The sequence below is a fragment of the Stigmatopora argus genome, chromosome 3, assembly GCF_051989625.1.
Source record: "Stigmatopora argus isolate UIUO_Sarg chromosome 3, RoL_Sarg_1.0, whole genome shotgun sequence".
In the NCBI taxonomy this organism is placed as follows: domain Eukaryota; kingdom Metazoa; phylum Chordata; class Actinopteri; order Syngnathiformes; family Syngnathidae; genus Stigmatopora; species Stigmatopora argus.
The window spans coordinates 13854026-13876031 of NC_135389.1; the positions used below are offsets into that span (position 1 = coordinate 13854026).

General features: G+C 40.1%; 3 protein-coding genes across 9 annotated transcripts in view; 2 read left to right on the forward strand and 1 right to left on the reverse strand.

The window, feature by feature from the left end:
* Positions 1-16939, forward strand: part of myrf (myelin regulatory factor) — a 59287-nt gene extending 42348 nt beyond the window's left edge. For 3 of the 7 annotated variants that reach the window (XM_077595623.1, XM_077595622.1, XM_077595624.1), the window contains 26 exons: positions 7286-7376; positions 7508-7768; positions 8256-8317; positions 8659-8881; positions 8977-9077; positions 9202-9316; positions 9831-10026; positions 10108-10193; positions 10294-10404; positions 10481-10586; positions 10887-11087; positions 11231-11339; positions 11477-11586; positions 11720-11880; positions 11975-12047; positions 12123-12205; positions 12587-12655; positions 12771-12857; positions 13652-13719; positions 13803-13877; positions 13965-14195; positions 14309-14402; positions 14520-14582; positions 14773-14878; positions 14976-15050; positions 15648-16939. In XM_077595623.1, the coding sequence (XP_077451749.1) occupies positions 7286-7376; positions 7508-7768; positions 8256-8317; positions 8659-8881; positions 8977-9077; positions 9202-9316; positions 9831-10026; positions 10108-10193; positions 10294-10404; positions 10481-10586; positions 10887-11087; positions 11231-11339; positions 11477-11586; positions 11720-11880; positions 11975-12047; positions 12123-12205; positions 12587-12655; positions 12771-12857; positions 13652-13719; positions 13803-13877; positions 13965-14195; positions 14309-14402; positions 14520-14582; positions 14773-14878; positions 14976-15050; positions 15648-15728 (3038 nt within the window). In that variant the 3' untranslated portion in view covers positions 15729-16939. Of the gene's footprint in view, positions 1-3482; positions 3717-7285; positions 7377-7507; positions 7769-8255; positions 8318-8658; positions 8882-8976; positions 9078-9201; positions 9317-9830; positions 10027-10107; positions 10194-10293; positions 10405-10480; positions 10587-10886; positions 11088-11230; positions 11340-11476; positions 11587-11719; positions 11881-11974; positions 12048-12122; positions 12206-12586; positions 12656-12770; positions 12858-13651; positions 13720-13802; positions 13878-13964; positions 14196-14308; positions 14403-14519; positions 14583-14772; positions 14879-14975; positions 15051-15647 lie in introns of those variants that run through there. The other 4 variants (XM_077595629.1, XM_077595625.1, XM_077595626.1 and 1 more) reach the window with 4 other exon arrangements.
* A 697-nt stretch (positions 16940-17636) lies between these two features.
* tmem258 (transmembrane protein 258) lies at positions 17637-19363 on the forward strand. The gene is made up of 4 exons (XM_077595639.1): positions 17637-17868; positions 18117-18226; positions 19021-19149; positions 19231-19363. The coding sequence occupies exons 1-3, from the start codon at positions 17866-17868 to the stop codon at positions 19145-19147; spliced, it is 240 nt and encodes a 79-aa protein (XP_077451765.1). The 5' UTR covers positions 17637-17865; the 3' UTR covers positions 19148-19149; positions 19231-19363.
* A 279-nt stretch (positions 19364-19642) lies between these two features.
* tmem138 (transmembrane protein 138) lies at positions 19643-21942 on the reverse strand. Its single transcript, XM_077595637.1, has 5 exons — positions 21789-21942; positions 21044-21452; positions 20554-20725; positions 20408-20483; positions 19643-20337 (listed from the first exon to the last, which is right to left on the reverse strand). The coding sequence occupies exons 2-5, from the start codon at positions 21169-21171 to the stop codon at positions 20225-20227; spliced, it is 489 nt and encodes a 162-aa protein (XP_077451763.1). The 5' UTR covers positions 21172-21452; positions 21789-21942; the 3' UTR covers positions 19643-20224.
* Positions 21943-22006: the final 64 nt, after the last annotated feature.

Sequence of the window (22006 nt, forward strand, 5' to 3'; positions counted from 1 at the left end):
GTATAAGTCGAATAGTTAGTACGTCCGCCTGGCAATTTTGGAGGATTCAAGCCCTCGTGGGTTCCCAGCTTCCTGTACCTGCAATATTCTTTCCCCAGGTATACTCCGGTTTCCTCCCACATCGCTAAAACATGCTTGGGGGCTGGGTTGAACACTCAAAATTGTCCAAAAGGCTGAGTGAGAACGTGAATGGTCGCGATTGGCTGGCATGCAATTCAGCGTGTCCTCCGCCTATTGCCTATTGTTGCCTGGGATAGGCTCCAGCACCCCCCATGACCCTCGTGATTGGTTTGGGAAATTAATATATACTTATATGCGTAGATGAAATCACAACTTATCAATTTGAGATCAATGTCAAATGTCTCGCAGATTTCAAGTGCACATAAAGACTGGGGATAATCAATTAACTGTGCAAATTTTGTACTTAACACGTTGTTATAGTATACAACCATCCTGGACTGTCAGCGATTCTGTGCCATTTTGGCAGGAATTTAGGGTGTTTACATTCTTGCTTTGGGAGTAAGAGAGATGTTCTCTCTCTGGCTTTATGTCAGCAACACTCACTTGTGCTAAAATGTCAGCTTGGCCATGAAAAGTAAATAGGTGCTTGTTTTTTATGCTTTGAGCTGCACTGTGTCAGATGTCTTTGATGATTTTTAAGATAAAAACTGTAAAATAGCAAGCCTTTGATATTTTTCTTGGATTAAGTTTTATGGAATTCAATATTTACATGAAATAACCTTCTATAACTAATGTCAATTTCAATGACAGGTGATGACCCTGCTTCTCAATAGACATTAGGGTGAAATTTTGTGAAGAAAAGTAATACTGGGGTGATTATGTCATTGAGCTTAACCAAGATGCACTAAAGCATTCCTATGGAGTTCGCACATAGGTCCATGCAGTATTGTTGTTTGGCTTTATGAATTAAAATTGTAATTCTACTTTAACAAAATGAAGATGTTCAAATGCACAACATGGAAGATCCATGTATGTGTGTGTATATATATATATATATATATATATATATATATATATATATATATATATATATATATATATATGTATATATATATATATATATATATATACATACATTTCAATGTAGCATATTTTCAGATTTTTGTCCTGCTGATTGTTTTGACCATTATTATTCAGGAGCATAATCAACCATCACAGTGATGGATCTCACTCGTAAGCTATGTTTTAATAGGATTACCAAAATATGTATACATCACACTAATGCACAGCCTACATTCCTGGCATAGCCGTGATGGTTGTTAAAACACAATGAGGTGAGATCGGTGTGTTTCTCCTCAGAAGACTCCATTAGAGTAACAGTGAGCAGACAGGGTGAGGAGGTGAGACAGAGCAGACTCACAGTGCTGAGAGACTCGCCCGTTGGAAGAAAGCCAAACGAATTCCCACTGCCCCCTCACCACACACACACACAGACACACCGCACAACCACAGTACTACTACCATAACTTGACCTTCTCATCTCTGACTCAGACAATAAACAGTTGCTCACACACATACGCACAAAAAGGTTAGTGACAGTTATTGCTGCTGTGTTGATTCATCTTAAGTGACCATCCCTCCTAAGTCAACTGAACAATTGATTGGAAAAATAACATTGTGTCTCTTGTAAAGTGTCACAGAAGTCTCTATGACACTATCAAGCAGTGCTTTTGATGGCTAACTTATGCTGCACCTTTAATGTAACACAATTTCATTTAAGTTATGTCATTCAGTTTAGTTGCATATCTGTTTTGAGAAAAGTATGTGTATATGGAGTTGTTTAAAATCGTAGATTTCAGATGATTGATTTACTCAAGAGTCAGATACAATACTGTACAATACTGGTATTTTCACTATATAATAGGGGATGTCAATATCAATTTGAAAAAAAAACAGGGAACATGAAAATATAGTATCCATATATTTTTGAGTGACATTGAGTGAATAAGATTAGAGGAAAACTAGGAAATTTGTGTGATAGTTGCAAATAGGACATCAGAGTAGTGAGCACAATTAATACTTCTACCAAGTCCTCATCCATCCATTCATGCCTCCGCCCAGAATCAGGAATGTGCCAATTTTTTGAATGAAATGCTTGACAGTTGGTGGAGAAAAAAATACATTCTCTCAACACCATTGTCATGGTAGAGATACTGTTTCACTTGAGGTCAATTGATTAAGTAGGAGTCCAATAAGCACTGACAGGTAGAGTGGTGGGTATATCACAGTCTTATTCTTTATTCCCTTGTGGCAAAAGAAGCACAGTTCATTACTCATGTCTCTATATCAGAATTCCTATTGAGACCCCTGATACTCCCAACAAGTTAGTGAATCATGCTTCCAGAAGGCCCTTTTGGAAAAGCTCCCTGAATGCCGTATACAACAGCCACCCTATTTTTGATTTACAGGTCCGAAGGTGATTTGCTTTGAGAGGAATGTATTGTTTGAGAGCAGCCAGGCGTGAGGCGCTCACAAGTGTGTATGACTTCTCATTGTCGTGCTTCACCTTCACCATTAGAGCCAGCAATCATCCTCAACTACATTTATAGTAGTAGTATGGGAGTGTTCAGACTTTTAGCATGAACACAAGTCCTTTCATTTTCTTTGTGGTCACTTAGTTTTATACTGTGTTTTTCAAATTAAGCATACTATATGGTTTAGTCTCAGTACAATGTCAGCCCCGCTCCTTTTGTCTCACTCAGTTAGTTTCCCTGAGCCACTTGTGTCTTGTTCAGGTGTTCCTTGTCTCAGCACTTTATTAGTATTTAGTTTCTTTTTTTTGTTTTTAATTAAATTTGAACATTTCTGCAGTTCTTTATCATGAGGACCGGTATTAAAGCATAGAGGGAAAATGGAACTAAAGCGGGACAAAAGTTGCATTTTCTAATCAGTCACAACCTGTTCTGACACACCTACCTTCCACACAAAAATGAATATATATTTTCACCACATTTGGGGAAAATGTAACCAGGCCTTATCTGAAAACTTGAAAGTAAAAGGTGGAAATGTTTCATCCAAATCCACAGTTAAACTGAATGCTTCTACTTTGACTGCTGCCTCAAGTTCACTATTTCCTGCACAATCCTGCTAAAAGTGTTGATAATTCAGTGTGTGTATTTCTGTTTAACAGTGAACACCAACTAGTACTTTTTAGTGGATTTTTTAAATGTTAAAAACATCAGGAACAACGTAGTTTTATATCGTCGTCCAACCAAGCATCTCTCTATTTGCTCCCCGTCATTTTTCTGTCTTTTGTCTTTCTCCAGCCAATCCCTCTAGCCCTGAAACTGGCCGTCTAATTTCTTTTAAATCTTGCTGCGTGTCGTGCTCCCAGCCCTGTCACTACTCTAATCTCCTGAGCCCGGTCCACCAGTGCGACCAGTGCTTGTGAGCGACGAGGGCTGTGTGTGGTAGCCTGGTACAGCCCTTTCTCATGACTGGGAAATAATCCTCATTATAACACCCCGAGCCATTCACACGCACGCACCTACACAACCTATGTTTTGCGCATAGGCACGCACACGCAGCCTCACACATACACACTCACTGAGTTGATGTGTGACTCTCAGGTCTGCAGTAGAAGGTCGCCCAGTGCCACTGGTGAAACATGTAAAAAAATAGAGTGGAATTGCTTTTCTCGTCTTTTTCAAGGTGTTTCCATCTCAAGGACATCAACATGCTTTGGCTACGCGCAGGTACTTTGATTGAGGGGCTTTATCTTGTCCATTGTGTGCATATGTGTACAATCATAGCTGTTAGAAAGACTCCCTTTGTATTGGAGAGCACTGTGACTATGGAGAATCAATTTTCTATCCTTGACCAATGTATATTCAAAAATGTGTAAAAGATAATAAGACTCTTCAGATGGAAAAAAAATCTGAATGTTGGTATTGGGGAGGACATTCAAATGTATGATTTAGTAAACCTGGAAATAGTAAACCTTAAACAAGTAGATATTGAACTTAGTGCGGTAGGAATTTATTGTGGATCTCTGTTAATAAGTGGCATGATCTGAAATCTTTTTGCTGTTGTAAAGGTTTGCATCCACTAATTCAGTAGTCATACGAGTTGAATGTGTGTGGTGTTTAAAGACGTTATTGTGGAAATGTCAAGGTATTAGCAACTGCAAACAACACGAAAGTTTTAAAGTCAAAGATACAACAAATATTAACCCTTTTATGCTCGTTGAACTGACTTCTTGAGTGCTTTTATCGTAAGTGGTAGCAATTTAAATGTCCAAATTCCATTCCAAATTATATGACTTCAGGGCCATTCTCCTTGAGAGCTTAAGCAAAATATAGTACTAAAAAATGGCAATTGAATGTGCACCTGTGATCTAATTGCCAGTCATGCACGTGCTTCTTTTTGATTGAGTGTATTCTAGATTCATGTTCTGCTGACAGCCTGATTTTGAAAAACTACCCCAACACACACACACACATTTACCCACATATACAATCAAACCCCCAAAGCATCTGTGAAAAGACCAGCCTGATTCTGACAATGATTCCACTGTTTCTGCTGGACACAGCTGGACTGAACTCAGATAAACTTGTGTCCACCATGACATCTTTTAAACTTGACTATCTGCGTGATGGAGGTGGAAATCAGTATTTCCCATTTTTTATTGCGCCAAGCCACATGTTTTACCTTTGAAAAATCACAACACCTCTTACAAAAAGGTCACGGGAAGTACACTTCATACGGAATTAATGATGATCTCATCTAAGTTTATGGACATATCGTTTTTACAGCTGCCTCAATGGAAGTCGGCCATGGTTTTCTTTCAGTTTATTTTTGTGATAAGAGGCGGAAATGCAAGTTTGTTATACCTTCTGCCATCTACTGGAAGAGCAATTACTTCTTCTGGCTGTCACTATACATCGCTGGTAGAATTAGAACCACATTTTCTCGTAGTTTTCTTTTTTTTATCAATGTTTTGTGTATTGGAGTGTAGAAAAATGGTTTTTATTTGGTACAGTAACTACATTTTTCAAAACATGAGAAATTATTCCTAGAAATGTTTCCTATTACGTGTGGAAAAGGTCAATTACAGGATGGGGATAAATTTGAGTTCTTTCCCAGCCATGTTGCTGGAGTTGGAGAAAAAGGATTTTACAATATTACAATATATTCTCATGGAACAGAATCCAAGTCAAGCAATGCTTTATCAATTTGGATGCCTTGCCAATTTCTCCTTTTTTTCACCACTGGATGAGTGTTTTGCAGTTTAACAACAATCTTTAGAGCCATTTTGTTAATCTTATGCTTGCACGCTGGACTTGAGGTCTTTGACATCACAAACTCCTTACGTTGTTATATAGTTTTGTTGATTTTTTCTTTCATTCTACACTAGGATGTCTAACATACTGTAGATTTTGTCCGCCTTGCCCCCCTTCTCCCGACCCGTCATCTATCGAGCCTCCCTTCTCCCTGTAGCATTTCGTTATCAGACCTGCCAGTTTAGATTTACGGCTGTTGTGGGTGGGGTGCACATCTGGATCTTATTTCAGGGGAACCGTCCTTGCTTTTCGGCAGCTGCACTGGCACGCATTGGGAGACATTTACCATCTGCTTCTATCCAGCGACTAAAGTGTAAACATGGTAAAGGTTCCAGAGGGCCTGACATTGCAATGTGAAGATTGATGTGACACAATAAAATTCAGAGAGACCCTAATCTAGTTAAGAACGTGGGGCCTGGTTTCTGCCTTGAATACTTTATGTGGTGGTTTGAACTTTGCTGTGGCATCATTACTTTTATTTTCATTGTTGTTTCCAGTTAGGAGAAATATGTTTGCATAGGGCAGAAGGTGGAAATTGGGGATTTTTTTCCAAATGACTCATGAATTCCAATCAATTTCTACCTGAATTCAAACAAAAATGCACTTGAGATTGTTTGCTCGTGTAGGTTCTTCCACTCCATTTTGACCTACATATGTACTCTAATTCACCTTATCCTTCCACAATTATTACTGTATCTATAAATTACAGAACAAATTAAATGTCATCAATATCCTGTAAGAAAACTAACTCTCTGATGGAGGTGCACTTACGCACATACAGACGTACAACGCGGAGAATAATGTTGTATGTTGATACTGCATAATTTGGCATTCATCTGTTTCAAGTAACTGCACAGCTAGTCACAGATAGTATTGCCCATATGGATACAGCACATTTAGCATTTAAGAATTAAGCTCAATGGTTAATTGAATCACTATATCTAATTTTTCATGAGCTTCAAGTGTTTGCTGCTTTGGGAGAGCCTATCAGCAAAGTGAGTCTGCCCGTCAGACCCATTATTAACAGACACATCATTAGCCATCACAATGTCAGTTTTTTCGTTTGTTTCACGTTTGATTAATTACAGTGCTAATGCTGAATTCCTCTATTTGCTTATACACATCCCAGGATAATTAAAATAGATTAAGTAGCAGTTTTACAAATTGTACAGACGCAACCCTGTGTGTGCCTGCTTAGTAGAGCCGCTTCCACATTTTTCCTCATGTCTTTGTGTGGGTATTCGATGTTGTGCCCATTTTTGCATGCACAAACAAAGCTATTGGGGAGGTCATGTGCTGAGGATTTGAGAGGCTTTGGCTCACAAAGGGTGAAAAAGAAAGGCCCCACGCTCAAGAAAAACGGCATGATTGGCTTTCCAACCTTCATTGAGGCATTTTACATTTGAAAAATCTCTCCCCACTCCACAAGGAATCATGATTAAAAAAAATAATAAACTCAAAATAACAACATGGTCAAGTCTCAATTCATTCATTTAATTGTTGCTCTGCTTGTCACTAACTGTCATAGGCACTAATAGATCATTGCACCCAGTGATCTCCCACAGCACACCGATTGGGAATGTCTAGACATCTCTATAATGTGAAACATATTTTGAAATGTTTCAATGTGTTAAAACTATTTTCTAAGATTAACTGTTTGCTGTAAATGAGGAGGGGAGACTTGCACTAAAATACTTTGACGGAAAGTAAACTCCTCTTTTCCAGTAAGCAAATCATAGATTTTGCTGTTGGTGTTTATCCTTTTTCTGAAATACAGTACATGGAAAATGTCATGGCATAATTAAGTTAGTTGCGATAAGGAGAAGAAGAAAAAAGATACAAACTGCTTATTACGACACGCAGTAAGATTGTCTTGAAACTGGATGCCATGTGGTAGTGTGCACATTTGCTAAAAGATTCCTTTTACTAATTCCCAGATGCTCTCTATCTCCTGTCTGTGACCCCCATCCCCTTTTCTCCAGGCCATGATATTACCAGTTCTCTGGATACAGCCAACATCGACACCAGTATCCTGGAAGAGTACATCAGCAAGGAGGACGATAGCACTGACATGTCAGTAGGGACTGAACGCCAGCGCAGCAACGTCAAAACAACACAAGCTGGCCATGCAGATCATGTCGTTACAAAGGAATTTGTTTTCTCTGATAAGGCTAATACCCCCTTTTTCCTCTTTGGTCTCCCAGCTGTTTCTCAGAGGTCCACAGCACCCCAGGACCAAATTACTCATCTCCACAGGCGGGAGTGTCCTCCACTGGGGGGTTGGCGTGTGGCGTGAGCCCTCCGATTCCCCTCCGCCAAGGAGCACCTCCACCCGTACCCCCAAACTGCCCCAACGCGTACCCTGCTGGTCCATCTTTGAGCCTGCGCCACAGCTACCCCTGCCTGGGACAGCACCAGCAGCAGGCCCACGTCAAACCCGAGCACAGAGGCCACTACGCTCCTGGGTGAGTGTATTGTAGTTTAGGGTTTATTTTAAAGTATTTTTTACATTTTATTTGAGCGAGATAGAGTTCCAATCCATTTGAACAGCATTTAACTGCCAGCATCTCCCAGTTTGAGATGGTGTTCACTGCCAGAATTTCCCAGTCGGAAAAAATATCGCCGTCGTGGCCCGGCAGGCAAGTGGCCAGAGCATCGGCCTCGCAGTTCTGGGGTCGAGGATTCGATCCCGGGTCGGTCATCACTGTGTGGAGTTTGCATGTTCTTCGGGGCTTGTGTGTTTTTTCTCCGGGTACTCTAGTTTCCTCCCACATCCCAAAAACATGCAGGATAGGCTGGCTGAACATTCTAAATTGCCCCTAGGTGTGAGGATAAGCGGTTAAAAAATGAATGAAATATCGCTGTGATCTATTTTGAAGAACCACTTTAAAAAAACACTGTTTAATCTACTACATCCAAATTAATCTAAAAAATTTTTCTTTGCTATTTTAGAACTCTTCCCGAGTCTCCGCCAGACTCCAGCTCAGAGCCATATTCTCCTCAACAGGTGAATGGTAAGTATGTGTATATTGAACACTTGTACTAAATGTTGTATACAGTGCACAGTTGGTGTTCTGGAAATTGCAGATGAAACCAAAAAGTACAATCGATGTTTTTCATTCCGAATCACTAAAAGTGAGGACAATAATAAAGTGCATTGGGGTAACACTGAAATCAATATGATGTCGTCACTTATCATTTTATGGGATTGAAAACAAGACTACAGACGACAAGATGAATATCGATCAGCAAATAATTCAACACTTCTTCTTAGAATGTATTGTTTTATCGTAGAAGCAAAGTGAGTACTAGTTTCTTAATTATGATTGCGTAAACATGCCAATGTCTATTTTAGACCCTCACATGATCAGAACCATGACACCGGAAAACATGTGTCACATGACTCCTACGCCACCTCTTCCCCCGCACGGCCACTATCCCGGCATGCACCGGGACATGTACCTGAAGCCTGAGTCAATAATATCACAGTATCCCATTGGTCCAGCCACAAGTGCGGGTGGAGACCTCCAACAGACGCAAATGCTTCACCAACTGCTCCAGCATCCGCAGGGGCAGGAGTAAGTGAAGATGCTATTCTTTTTTTGGCAAACTCTCCTGCTTCTTTGGGGCTGCGGGTAATCGTGTCATGTTTTCCTCCATTTTCTTTCAACAGCGTAATTCCTGTTCACCAGGCCAAAAAGAGGAAGCATTCTGAGTCACCCAACAGCACTCTCAATTCCCAAATCCTCACAGGTATCATCAAACAAGAACCAGGTAGGCAGGCATCTTTCCTTTCTTCTCGCCTCTTCTACCTACAGAGCAAAACAGTACAGTTTGGACATTATACAGTTGTCTTATGCATTAATATTGAGATTGATATTGTTTGGTTTTATTACAGGTTTGATGCAGGATGCAGAAAATGGATACATGGACCCAAACTATCAGTGCATTAAGTGGCAACCTCACCAGCAGAACAAGTGGACGGCACTTTATGACGCAAATGGCAAAGAGCTGTGGGTGAAATTCATGCTGCCAAATCATTATTTGGAGGGGAAAATAATACTGAAAGCACTAGGAGCCAAAAATGGAAAGGAGGGATCATTGTTTGAGAAGATAATTCAACTACAGAATTGGCATAGCTGAACCGCAGAGTTCTATAAATTCCTCAGAGGTGAGCCGAGCGGGGGAGTGCTCCAACCCAGGGTTTCGATTAAGAAAGACATCGTGAAGAGGGAGGAGGAGCGTGAAGGAAGAAATTAGAGCACACATACTCTGACAGACACCACTTTTGCAATGGCGGAAATGGCGACGAATAAGTAGAAATGATCTTAGCAGCACTTAAGTCGTGGACATCACCTGGAAAAGATGTTGCAAAGACATTTGGGCATATTAAAAACAAGAAATAAAAGAGGGAGAGAGAATAGTGACTGAAGTAAAATAGATTCCTGAGATTCTACAGTTAATGAAAATGTCCAATTTCGTTGCTGGAGCTTTTCACACGTTCCTCTGATCTAATCTTGTCTTTAGTCCGATGCCAACCTACCGAGTTGATGCTGACAAAGGCTTCAACTTCTCCTTGTCCGATGACGCTTTTGTCTGCCAGAAGAAAAACCACTTCCAAGTGACCGTGTATGTTGGGATGCTGGGAGATCCCAAGTACATCAAGACAAGTGATGGTCTTCAACCCATTGACTGTTTCTATCTCAAACTCAACGGCGTAAAAGTGAGGGACTGTGGTGATGGTGGACATCCATTCAAAAGAGATCTCATCATACTTATTTAGTGATTTGCTTTCCTTTTTTTGGATCGCAAGGTGGAGGCCATGAACCAGTCCATCAGTGTGGAGCAGTCGCAATCGGATCGAAGCAAGAGGCCTTTCAAGCCCGTTTTGTAAGTTGGGTCTCAAGAACTGTCATCATGGACGTTTTTAGATCAGACTTACTTTATTCATCCCGTATTCGTGTTTCTGTGACTTTTGTCTCCCCAAAAGGGTGACCTTGCCCCCAGAGCAGGTCACAAAAGTGACAGTGGGGCGGCTCCATTTCAGTGAAACCACAGCGAACAACATGCGAAAGAAAGGCAAACCAAATCCCGACCAGAGGTCTGCGTCGCAATTCAGATCAGTTCCCTAAAGGGCTCCACTAGATTGAGGTAGAGATGCATTTTTGTGTTTGTAGGTACTTCATGCTGGTTGTGGCGCTTCATGCTCAGTCCCACAGTCAGACCCACACTGTGGCTGCTCATGTGTCTGAGAGGATCATCGTCAGGGTAACGTCCAGCCATGTCTGTCTGCCTCCTACAGCAATCTTATCAGCTGTGAATGGGACACCTCCTTTTTTTTCTGCCTGCCATTTTCTAATAATTCCTTCCATTTGATTTTTCTCCTTGGTGTGACTGTGATACCGTTACTATCACGTCCGAGTGAGGAATTAAATCTCATGATGATTTGATAAATCGTAAATCGCAAATAAAAGATTTAATGATGAGGCGTGTCCCAATTCTTTTGTCCACTGACCTTAGCTTCTTGTGTAAAATAACTCAACGGCAGCTTTTTTGTTCCTCTACCACAATTGTGGATCACAGGCATCTAACCCAGGCCAGTTTGAAAGTGACTCAGATGTGCTATGGCAACGAGGCCAGTTACCTGACTCGGTCTACCATCACGGGAGAGTCGGCATCAATACAGACCGGCCTGACGAAGCCCTTGTTGTCCACGGTAATGTCAAGGTCATGGGCTCCCTTGTGCATCCGTCTGACATCCGAGCCAAAGAGAATGTACAAGAGGTCAGGATGTTTGTGTATTGTGTGTGTGTGTTTATCTGTCATTCCTTCCTTGTCAGCATGAATCATGCCTTCTTTGAATCATTTCATCTGTGTTTTCATCCCATCTGCATCTGCTTGGTTGTTTTTTTTTCATGTGCATGTAGGTGGACACCACAGACAATTTGAAACGGATTTCTCAGATGAGGCTGGTCCATTATCAATACAAGCCCGAGTTTGCAGCCACAGTCGGCATAGAAAACACTGCGGACACGGGTAACAAACATTGTGACTTATCTCATTTCATCACTTTCTGTATATCGTATCCACAATCTTAATAATCCTGTCTTTGCTACACGAGTATTGGACGTTTAGTTTTCACTTCCATATTTTTCCGACGTGTTTTCCTCCAGGAGTGATTGCTCAAGAGGTCCAACAAATCTTACCAGAGGCCGTCAAGGAGGGGGGAGATGTTGTGTGCGCAAACGGCGAAACCATTCCTAACCTTTTAGTTGTCAACAAGGTAACAAAAAAAACTGCCGATAGTCGTATTTGTGCTGGAGTGTTAATCACATCTTCTCCAAGTGGGAAGTAGTATGTACTATTTCTTCCTTAAACAGTAATATCATATCATATATCATTTCCTCCCTGAAAAGGAGCGCATCTTCATGGAGAACGTGGGAGCGGTGAAGGAGCTTTGCAAGCTGACAGACAACCTCGAGACCCGAATAGACGAACTGGAGCGCTGGAGCCGAAAATTGGCGAAGCTTCGACGTCTCGACAGCATGAAGAGCACCGTGAGTGGCGGCACGGTCAGGTAGGAAATGCAACGGTGAATGCAGGAGTTGAGTACATTATTTTTGATTAAGATTTAAGATCTCATCATACATGTCATGCCATTTTCTCTGCAGCCAGTCAGGAAGTTATTTTAGCAGGACAGGAAGTGGCCCCCTCAAAAAGAAGACAGTCAAACCTGGAACCAAGGTCTGCTGGGATACCAATGCGACATTGGCTTTGTATTTAAGGGAAGATATTTAACTTTTGTGTCATTTTTGACAGAGCCCACTTCCAGATCAAGGGTGTATAAGTCAGAAGTTTCTGCAGGGAAGCATCTTGGCCCTTGTGATCGTCATGGCCTTCAGGTAAGTAAAATTCAAGAAGAATTTTCCCAGTTATGGTGTGTAGTAGAAGGATCCTAGCGTTTTAAAATCGGACATTTACCCGCTGGAGTAAAGCAGAGTACAAACACATAGTTTTAGGCCTTTTAAAACAGCATTTATGTTTTTGGCGGTTTTACCAGAAGAATTGTCCGAAGTGCTTATTTTTAATCATTTAAAAGCAATATTGTTCAAATAAACAACACATGACATTTTGTAATGATTGGTTCATTGTCAGTTAGGCAATGATCACTGGTAGCCCTCTCAGTTCAAATAGATTGGATATAGTTGTCAATGCAGTTAACTTATGAAAATGTACTAAACACAATGAAAAATGCACTGAATCACAATTTCTCCCACCTGCAGTGTCTTATCCATGTCCATCCTGTACGTACTGACTCTTCATCATAGAGGAGACGTCCCGGATAAAGATGGGTGTGTCATGTGTTTCATAAACATACGTCAGCAGTAAAATGTTTCATTTGAACACTGTTAGGTTACCTCTTTCTTAGAAATTTCTCTCAATGTGATCTCTGTCACTCCGCTGTAGCTTTGTTTCCTACCCATGTGCTCTCTACATCTCTTGGATTCCCACCTTCACTGCCACTGTCACTTTCTGTCCGCCTGCATGTTCATGGTATGATGCAGTCCTGCACTCCTCTCTTCACTGTTCCTTCTTTGACTTTCTAAACCAGGGTTGGGCAAACTTTTCGGCCCGGGGGCCACATTGACTTTAAAAATTTGACAGGCGGGCCGGGTCAGCACAAGATACAATACATATAAAAACTGCATCCGTTAACAGTACATATGAAACATAAACAGAAAAAAAAGGACTAAAGTATGAACATACTCATCACTCATCTAGGATTTATGGGGTGCTTTCTTGGTTTTCATCAGACTAAATGTCTGTTCACACACATGTAGAGCCAAATAACACCAGAATCCTCTGTGCCATCTTCTGGATGTTTGGAAATTTGGCTGCACTTAATGAAGCCTAAAGCTCAGAGACTTTCAGGGAGTTGAACTTGTCACATTGGAGATCAATCAGTTCCAACTGCAACTCCTGTGGAACCGTTTCCGGGTCTTGTGAGAAAGGAAATGACACAAGCTGTCAATTTTTCCAAAATCACAAAACCGACGGCCGAATTGCTCATGCAGGTCATCCAATGATTTCCTGTATTTTGACCGCAAAAAAAAATATATATATAATAATTTAGACAACGTCGGCGGGCTGGATTAAAAGGCCTAACGGGCCGTATATGGCCCGCGGGCCGTAGTTTGCCCATGTCTGTTCTAAACATTGCTTTAATGTTGATATTTGACTACATGGTTCTTCCAACCTTGTCTCAAAACACATTGCCTTTACGAACACAAGTGTGGTTTCATGTGTGTTTGACAGTTACAGTGTCTTGTACAATGTGCTTGGTGCAGGTCAAGCGCTGCATTGGAATCCTCACGCAAGAGCCCATTTGTTCCACTTTCCACAACGCCTGCACCAGGTAAAACACTTATTTTAAGAAGTTAGTACATCTAGTTTTTGGAATTACTTTTACTGAGATATGAACGCCATCTTGTTTGACAGCTTGCTGTTCAACTACAGTCTTGAACAACCAATCATCTACCACCCTGACATTAAATAACAACCATTCTGCTACAGGTAAGAAAGCCTTTCTCTAAAAATAGCACCAATCTTATGAAAAACACTCACGGGTCAGATGAATGAATAATGTTATGTGTTCTGTAGCTCCAGACAACTTGGTTCCAACACCAGGCACCATTAATAAGAAGGCCAAGTCCAGAATAATGGACAAGGATGGCCGCAACAGAAACCGTCTTAGTCACACATCTGCTCCGTTATACCTTTCCAAGTCCAAAAGGCCCGCGTCAGCAGACTCGGACGAAGCGGGAGTCGTCAACCGTCTGCCCGGCGGACAGCAGCCAGTGCCTCGCAGGCAACGCAGTGTATATTTGAAGGGTAATCTCACAAATATGTCCATTTTTACTGGCCTTAGAGCACGCTAAAGCAGTATGCTTGTTCACTGTCAACAAACTATACTTTGTACTGGAATAACATGCTCATTTTTCCAGGAGGAAGATCAATTCCATCTCTGACTGGTCTTCATATAGTGGAGACAGATCAACAAATCTCAACACAGCACTGTAAAACCCTCAAGAGTTGCAGGTGCACATTGTAGTGTTACATTCCAATAAACTTAAAATGTATTTCCATTTTTGTTTTGCCACGATAAATACAGGTCTTTATATTACTGTTGCTCCTTTTTCTCTCTCTCTCCTCTAGCTACACAATATCCCTTCGTGGAAGCACAAATTCATCGTTATCACAGCTTACTTTGCATATGATGTGAGTATATGAGCACATCACACTACTGTACTTAAATGGCCGTGTTTTTCAGGGTAAATGCTGCAGGCCCAAAAAGATCAAAAAGTAACAACTAACTATACTTAATGTATTTCATAACGACCAACTTGGATTATATAATATACACCCATGCACTGGAATATATTGAAGCTTGTTTATTGCCTGATTGCAGGGCTACTGACAGCGTCTGGGTCCGCCAATGTAAGGCCACTAAAGGACGTTTATGTTCCAATCACACTGAAACCGAGCTGTCCAGTGGACAGAGAACGTCAACACAAGTAAAGCCGGTTCTCAAAAAAAAAATCAGGTCACATTTAAATTCAGGTTAAAATTTCTTTGGGCTTTGTTTTCTGATTGTTAACTTTCTTCATTAAGGGCACTCATCATTTCTGGTCACTGCCTCTGTTGTCCTTCCAGGACATCAGCTATCACTTTCGAGTGTCCTCTACTGTAAGTATACGCTGCATACGGTACTCGGTCGTTTGGTCGCCGGTCTTTTGGTCGCCCGGAAGGTTATTGATAATTACCATTTAAATCGTTGCTCAAATTCCCTAAATACAAACTGTGAATTATTATTTAGTCATACTTAATGCCCTATTAATTATTAGGCTAAAGAAAAGCTACAAATTTCCCGTACTTTTATTGTGTTTTGTTGGAGAACTTGTTAAGACCCTGACTGACGTCCCTTCCTACGGGGACAACTCATGTACATACAAACTCTTATACACTCACACGTCCGCTCAGTGAAACTGCTCAGGGCCATTGTTGGCTTTTATTGATGCGTAGACCGTGTTGTTTTACCTTGTTTTGTCGCCGGTCTTTTGGTCGCCCGTTGTTTGGGTCCGGGCGACTAAAAGACCGGCGACCAAAAGACGGCAACCAAAAGACAGCGACCAAAAGATGGCGACCAAAAGACGGCGACCAAAAGACGGCGACCAAAAGACCGGCGACCAAACGACCGCACACGGCTGCATACAGTCATTTATTGATTAGTGTTATTTTGATATGAAGTGTTCAGTGTTTTTATTTTTCTTGTTTTGTGCTCAGAATGGAATTAGCTGTACCACTGAGGCAGAAAAGTCATCATTCTCCGACTACCACTTTGTCATTAAGAGCAGCTGCATGTAAAATGTGAGAGGAGGCCCGCCCACCCCTTCGAGCCCTACAGTGAGCCACATCGACCTGTGGGGTTGCTGTGCTTTTTAATATGCATTTTGTCTCTATATTGTACATTATTCTCAAAGAAAAGTCATGGAAAACTATATATCACTGAATTTGGTGTTGTCTCGCTAATGTTGACATCTATTTTTGCTGTTGTTTGTGTCAGGAAATGTTTGAGATCAATTGATGACTATGTTGCACCATCGTTTAATGCCAGCGTGAAATGATGCTTCTGAGGTTTGAGTGCAAATTACTGATCACAAACATCCCACTGCGCACCAGACTATTCTGGACGACACTATACACATTTTTGTTGACTTTCTATACACTGAAAATATCTTTGCCTCAAAACATTTATAGATTTGTACACTGAGGAGTTAAATGGTACGGTTATGTATGCTTGTATATGTACCTTCCTTCTTTTTACCTCAAATAGTCCACACTGCAATTTGTGAGAATACTGCACATACAATTGAGAAACCTTTTTAAATAATGGCAGATTTAGAATATCCAAATTCTACATAAAACTGAAAATGTATGCATTACTGCACAAACATGTTAGTTATTCTTGTATCCTGTATTGAAGGAACCAAGACATGCATATAATTACATGTGATAAAACTGGATTAACAAATGGATAAAAACTGGAATTTCTATAAAGAATCATATTTTAATATGTCGAACACTGACAAAAGTTCACCCCCCAAAAACACTGGAAAGCTCACACTGAATATTGCCTAAGCAGGTAATGCACGAAAAAGTTGCTTTTCCCTAAAAAAAACATTAACATTTTAATCTGCAATTTTTAGTTTAGTTTTCAAACTCCACAAATGACCTTGTTTTAAATATTTTCCTCTTACCCTACAATGTTTATTCTGTATAATCTTGTAACAATTTTAATGTGTGATATAATGTTGGGTATAATGTTTTCTGATTTAAAAAAATATATATTCTTGTGTTATTTCCAATGTTGTGTTTTGAAATGTATTGTCCACACATTTTTGACCAATTCATTATCTCAGAGGAGAAGCAGCCATCGGAGAAAAAGAAAATGTTCTATTTACTAAATAATACGAATACTCAGAGCAACTATTTTCCTTAACGTATGGCATGTGTGGTAGTCTTGCTTATTTATAATGCACCAACTAGCATCAATGAAACCACTGTAGCACTTTTCGCACCGTGTATATATATATATATATATATATATATATATATATATATATATATATATATATATATATATATATATATATATATATATATATATACATATATATAGATATATACACATATATATGTATATATACATATATATAAATATATATGTATATATACATATATATATATATATATATATATATATATATATATATATATATATATATATATATATATATACACATACATACATACACACTGTATATAAATAATGACCTGCTCTTACTCTTTCCATTTGCTTTAGGTACTCATATGTAATCGCATGGAAGCATTGTGTTTAAAACACATTTGTGTTATCATATTGTTTTTAAAATCCATTTTTTTGGTGCGGATGATGAAACCATTCTTTACATTACTCCATGTGAAGTCAAGATACCATATCACTAACTTGAAAACTTAAATACTATCATTGTTGAGCCCACATTTGTCACTCTTTCCATAGCTTTTATGTCAACAATATGCTGTAATACTGTAAAAGCAAATAAATATATTTGATTTGTGGCGCAAGGTGAGTGTTTCTCTTTATTTTGGCCAGCAGGTGACAGTCAAGAGATCGGTAGTTGTTGTTTTTTCCCCCTGACTTTTATTTTGAAGGCTCCGTAAAAGCACTTGCTACATCCCCAAGGCGTGACATGGTCACTATTGACGATCCAATTTGAACCATTTAGATTATTACCACTGTTTTAAGAATTAAATATTTTAATCATTTATCATATACGTATTATAATGATACCAATTAAATCGTTTTTAGTCTGAAACCTGTCAGACTAAAGTGCGGATACAGTGTCGTATTACGTCACCCGAACCCGGAAAAGATTCGAAAACGAGTCAGTACGTGGCCTTATTATCCTGGACCAAATAGAGTGGCGTATCTTCATTCATAATGGTATGATTTTGACTTTTAATCTTTTCACATGTATGTTTTCCATGTGTGCGAGCATCATAACACCGAGGCGCGTAGTTATTCTGTTAATCTGTCATTGGTTGAACAAAGTGTAAGGCTCTCGCGTCCAATTCCGAAGTAGCACTAAGCAATAAGTGAATGCAAACGATTTTGCTGAAATGTTACCAAATGTATGCATTAATATGCAAAAACGGCACTACCCTTACTATATGCCTGTTGTCTCCTTGCAGGATCTCGAGGCGATGACCAGATACACCAGCCCGGTCAACCCGGCTGTGTTCCCCCATCTGACAGTGGTCTTGCTGGCTATCGGCATGTTCTTTACCGCCTGGTTCTTCGTGTATCCTTTTGCCTACTCTTTGAAGACATATTACCTCGGTATTTCCTCAAAACCGGATCATTACATTTGAATAAAATGTCTATGGTTTTGGACTTTCGATTTATCACCTCAGGGGTTGCCACAGCGAAACCGTAGAATCCTGTGACACCCAATAAAAGGGAAAAAATCACCAAAACTTGACAATCACGGCCATTACATTGCTACAAGCGTTAACAATAGTATTATTTCTGGCAAATCCAACAATTTGTCTATTTTGGATTTACGGGACTTTTAAATTAATTTTTAATTAGGTATGTTTTGCACTAGGGTTTTGAAGGAAAACAGAAATCTGCAACCATCATTGTACAAATACTGTATTACGGTTGTACATCAAATTTCTGTAACGTATCCAGATGGGGGTGCCCTGGCGGTTTGAGTGGTTAGCGTGTCGGCCTCACAGCTCTGGGGTCCTGGGCTCAAATCCAGGTTGATCAACCTGTGTGGAGTTTGCATGTTCTCCCTCGGTATGTGAGGGTTTTCTCCGGTACTCCAGTTTCTTCCCACATTCCAAATACATGCATGGTAGGCTGATTGGACATTCTAAATTGCCCATAGGTAAGAGTGTGAGCGTGAATGGTTGCCCGTCTCCTCGTGCCCTGCGACCGGCTGGCCACCGATTCAGGCTGTCCCCCGCCTGTGGCCCAAAGTCAGCTGGGATAAGCTCCAGCACCCCCTGCGATCCTAGTGAGGTTCGGAAAATAAATAAATGTATGCAGATGTCAAAAAAAGAGTTCCACCTTGACATTACATATCAGCTATGAGGTGACTTCAACCAAATACACCAGAGACATCTACAAAGAGCTGCTTATCTCCTTAGTGGCTTCACTTTTTATGGGCTTTGGTGTGCTCTTCTTGCTACTCTGGGTTGGCATCTATGTATGAAGGTAAAGGATCATTTGGAAACTGGTGTCCTATGAGAAATGGGTGTTTTGGTAGCTGCTAAATTGACTTTACTGTCTTTTCAGGTGGCTAATTAAAATTTGAGGAGGCATTCCAGTGGGACAGACAACAACATAAACACAGGAAATGGATTTTTTAGTTGAATTTGACTGCACTGACAATTTGAATTGTTTTCAAATAAAAGGGGGCTTTGTACAACTTCTGCTATTTAATCTGAGGTTAACCAACTTTAGCACTGTTCTATTAAAAACAGGTCTACTACACTAATCCAAGTACGTACGTTAAAAACAAATCCAAACAAGTCCAAAACAACAACTTGACCTGCGGCAGCAGGGTTATTTTTGTGACATTCAGACGTCTATTTGTGGTTTGTTGCACTTGTGGCACCTAAATCCTGATTAATCTTTGCGTTAAAAATAGAGCCGTCTGTTTCACCTTGTCTTCACGGTTATACTCGGTGATGGATTACACATAGGATTAGAGAAGGATTATTTAATAAAAAGAAAAGGGAAAACAGGAACACAAATGAAAAGATCCACACTTAAAGATGAGTGGATTCACTCTAAAATCAACACTGACATTATGTAAACATAAATGCACACTAGGCATGGAGAAGAGCGATATTGAATGTAGGTGCTAAATAAATCATGGAAGCAGTCTAAAACTGAGAGAATGCATCGTAAAATCATTTTGATTTAGCTAGTCTCCTACTTGCAATACAAAGGCCACATATAACAGATTACCAGGCTCAATCCTGATTAATTAAATATGCCACCCTTGTGTTACGCATCAGTGGAAACTTTAAAGCCAGCTGCCCTCTTGGCCTTCTTTTATAAGGGTGGATAAGTGTTATAATTGCTGTTTTTTCTTCTGTAACTTTAAGCAGTAAACTAGACCTAAATGTGTTCCTAAAAGTTCCAATGAGGAAAAAAAAAAGTAAAACCACTTTAAGTCTTGGATGTAAAACAGAAGATATTACATATGCCTAATTTTCATCAACAGTGGGATCCTATGCGCTTGACAGCAAATGAAAATCACTGCTCTCAGGCTTTTTGTGGTCTACTGCCGAGCTCTGGCAAAGGCCTCACGTAGCCAAAGAGAGTCTGTGTAGAGTCGAGGGTCCCCCATGTACTCTGCCGTGCGCTTATACAAGTAGTAATACAACACTGCAACTGTAAGTAGAAAATACTTGTTGAACACACAAAAGAACACGTTTGAAACTGTAAAATTTTGACAAATTACCTATCCTTTGGAAAACAAAGAGTACTACAAGGCCATCTGTCCAAACAAAGCGATTAGGTGCTTTCCATCTTAGATTCTAGACAAGAAAGGCAACTTAATAAACTGTGGTTCTACTTGAAGCATCGGTACAGAGTTCACATGCTTACCATCACCCAGCTGTGCAGGCAGATGCTAAGGGTCAAGTAGAGAGTGGAAAAAAACAGCAGCGCTCTGAAGCGTTCCAGCAGCAGAGAGACCAGGCCCACCTGGAACACGTATGTGTTGAACATCATCAGCAGGATGATGATCACGTTGAACAAGATAGCGATGTCCTGGATGCTGCAAATAGAAGAATTAAAAACTAACAAAGTATACTGACAGAACACTTTTTAAGGTCTGCCAAGTACAGAAATCTAGAAAATGATACACTACGCAATCAAAAAAAGAAAACTAAGATGTGAGTATTGTATTGAGTAAAAGAGAACATAGTTTTGTTGCAATTATGTGATGTTTTGGGGGTAAATAGGTCCAGAAGGGGAAGCTATACAACATTCAACTCCCATATCAATAATGAATTAAAATGTCATTATTACGTTTGTTTTTTTGTTTTTTGTGTGCTAACTGGTGATCAGCTGGATCTTCAGGGCAGGTACTTACATGAAGAGGACCAGCTGGATGAAAGCTGCTCCTCTCAGCAGTTCGCTGAAGGAATTGACAAATAGGTCAAAAGCCAAAAGTGTGAGCTGGATCAGCAGCACCAGCGAATAGTTGGCAGTCTGCAGCATCTCAATACACCATTTTTTTCAAACATCTATAAAGAACATTTTTTTTGTGCTGGTGTTTGGGACTGGACATCACTTCTGGACACTGTTGAAGTTCATTCACACTGTAAGGAAGCGTTAAAAACTGCACTTCCAAAAATACTCTGTCTCTATCTGGAAGCATGATGTTTTCCTCAAATAAATGATGTTTACTGATGAAAATTTTAAGTCCAAGGAATCAGTGCAGGCACTGAAAGCTTTTGGCATGTTTGGATATTTCACAGTAGATCATCTAAAGTTGATGTCTGCAAGGAAGCACAAAGAAATGAATAAAAAGGGGTTAGTATTGCTGTATCAGAGGATAGCAGGGTTGTATGAACTTGGATATTGAGCGCATAAAGAGTGATGTAACACTGTAAATGTCTGATGGGATTTTGAAACTGATGATCTTACGTATAGTAGCTCAAACTACACATACTCGTTTAGAAGCAAACAATACCTTTTCATCTCTGCTTCTAATCGTTAAATTGGCATAGTTGCTCAGAATCAGTTTTAACGTCAAGGAATTCTAAACTCGTACTATTGTATTGTTATTGTCCGCCTTTGCTAATGTACGCAAGACATCAAAAGGAATTTCTTACCGATCGTGATGATGAGAAGATGAAATCTAATATGTGAAAAGACCGAAAAGGGGACGTTTGAAAGACGGAAAAGCGAGGGAAAAAAATCGGGATCCAGATTGATTTTAAAACAACGCACTCTCACAGCGCCAAAACGCCTTTCAGTAGCACTTCGCGTCGCATTTCCGTGTCTTCCATGGCAACCGAACATTTTACCGTCATTAACAATGTAAGGGTTC

Bases quoted from the DNA above. Each gene is read 5' to 3' on its own strand.
- tmem258 (XM_077595639.1), top strand. The intron at 18,227-19,020 runs GTATCCTTTTGC...ATTACATATCAG, and splicing joins TTTACCGCCTGGTTCTTCGT to CTATGAGGTGACTTCAACCA.
- tmem138 (XM_077595637.1), bottom strand. From the start codon at position 21,171: ATGCTGCAGACTGCCAACTATTCGCTGGTGCTGCTGATCCAGCTCACA. The intron at 20,726-21,043 runs GTAAGTACCTGC...TTCTATTTGCAG, and splicing joins ATCCAGCTGGTCCTCTTCAT to CATCCAGGACATCGCTATCT. The intron at 20,338-20,407 runs GTAATTTGTCAA...TTCTACTTACAG, and splicing joins CTTTGTTTTCCAAAGGATAG to TTGCAGTGTTGTATTACTAC.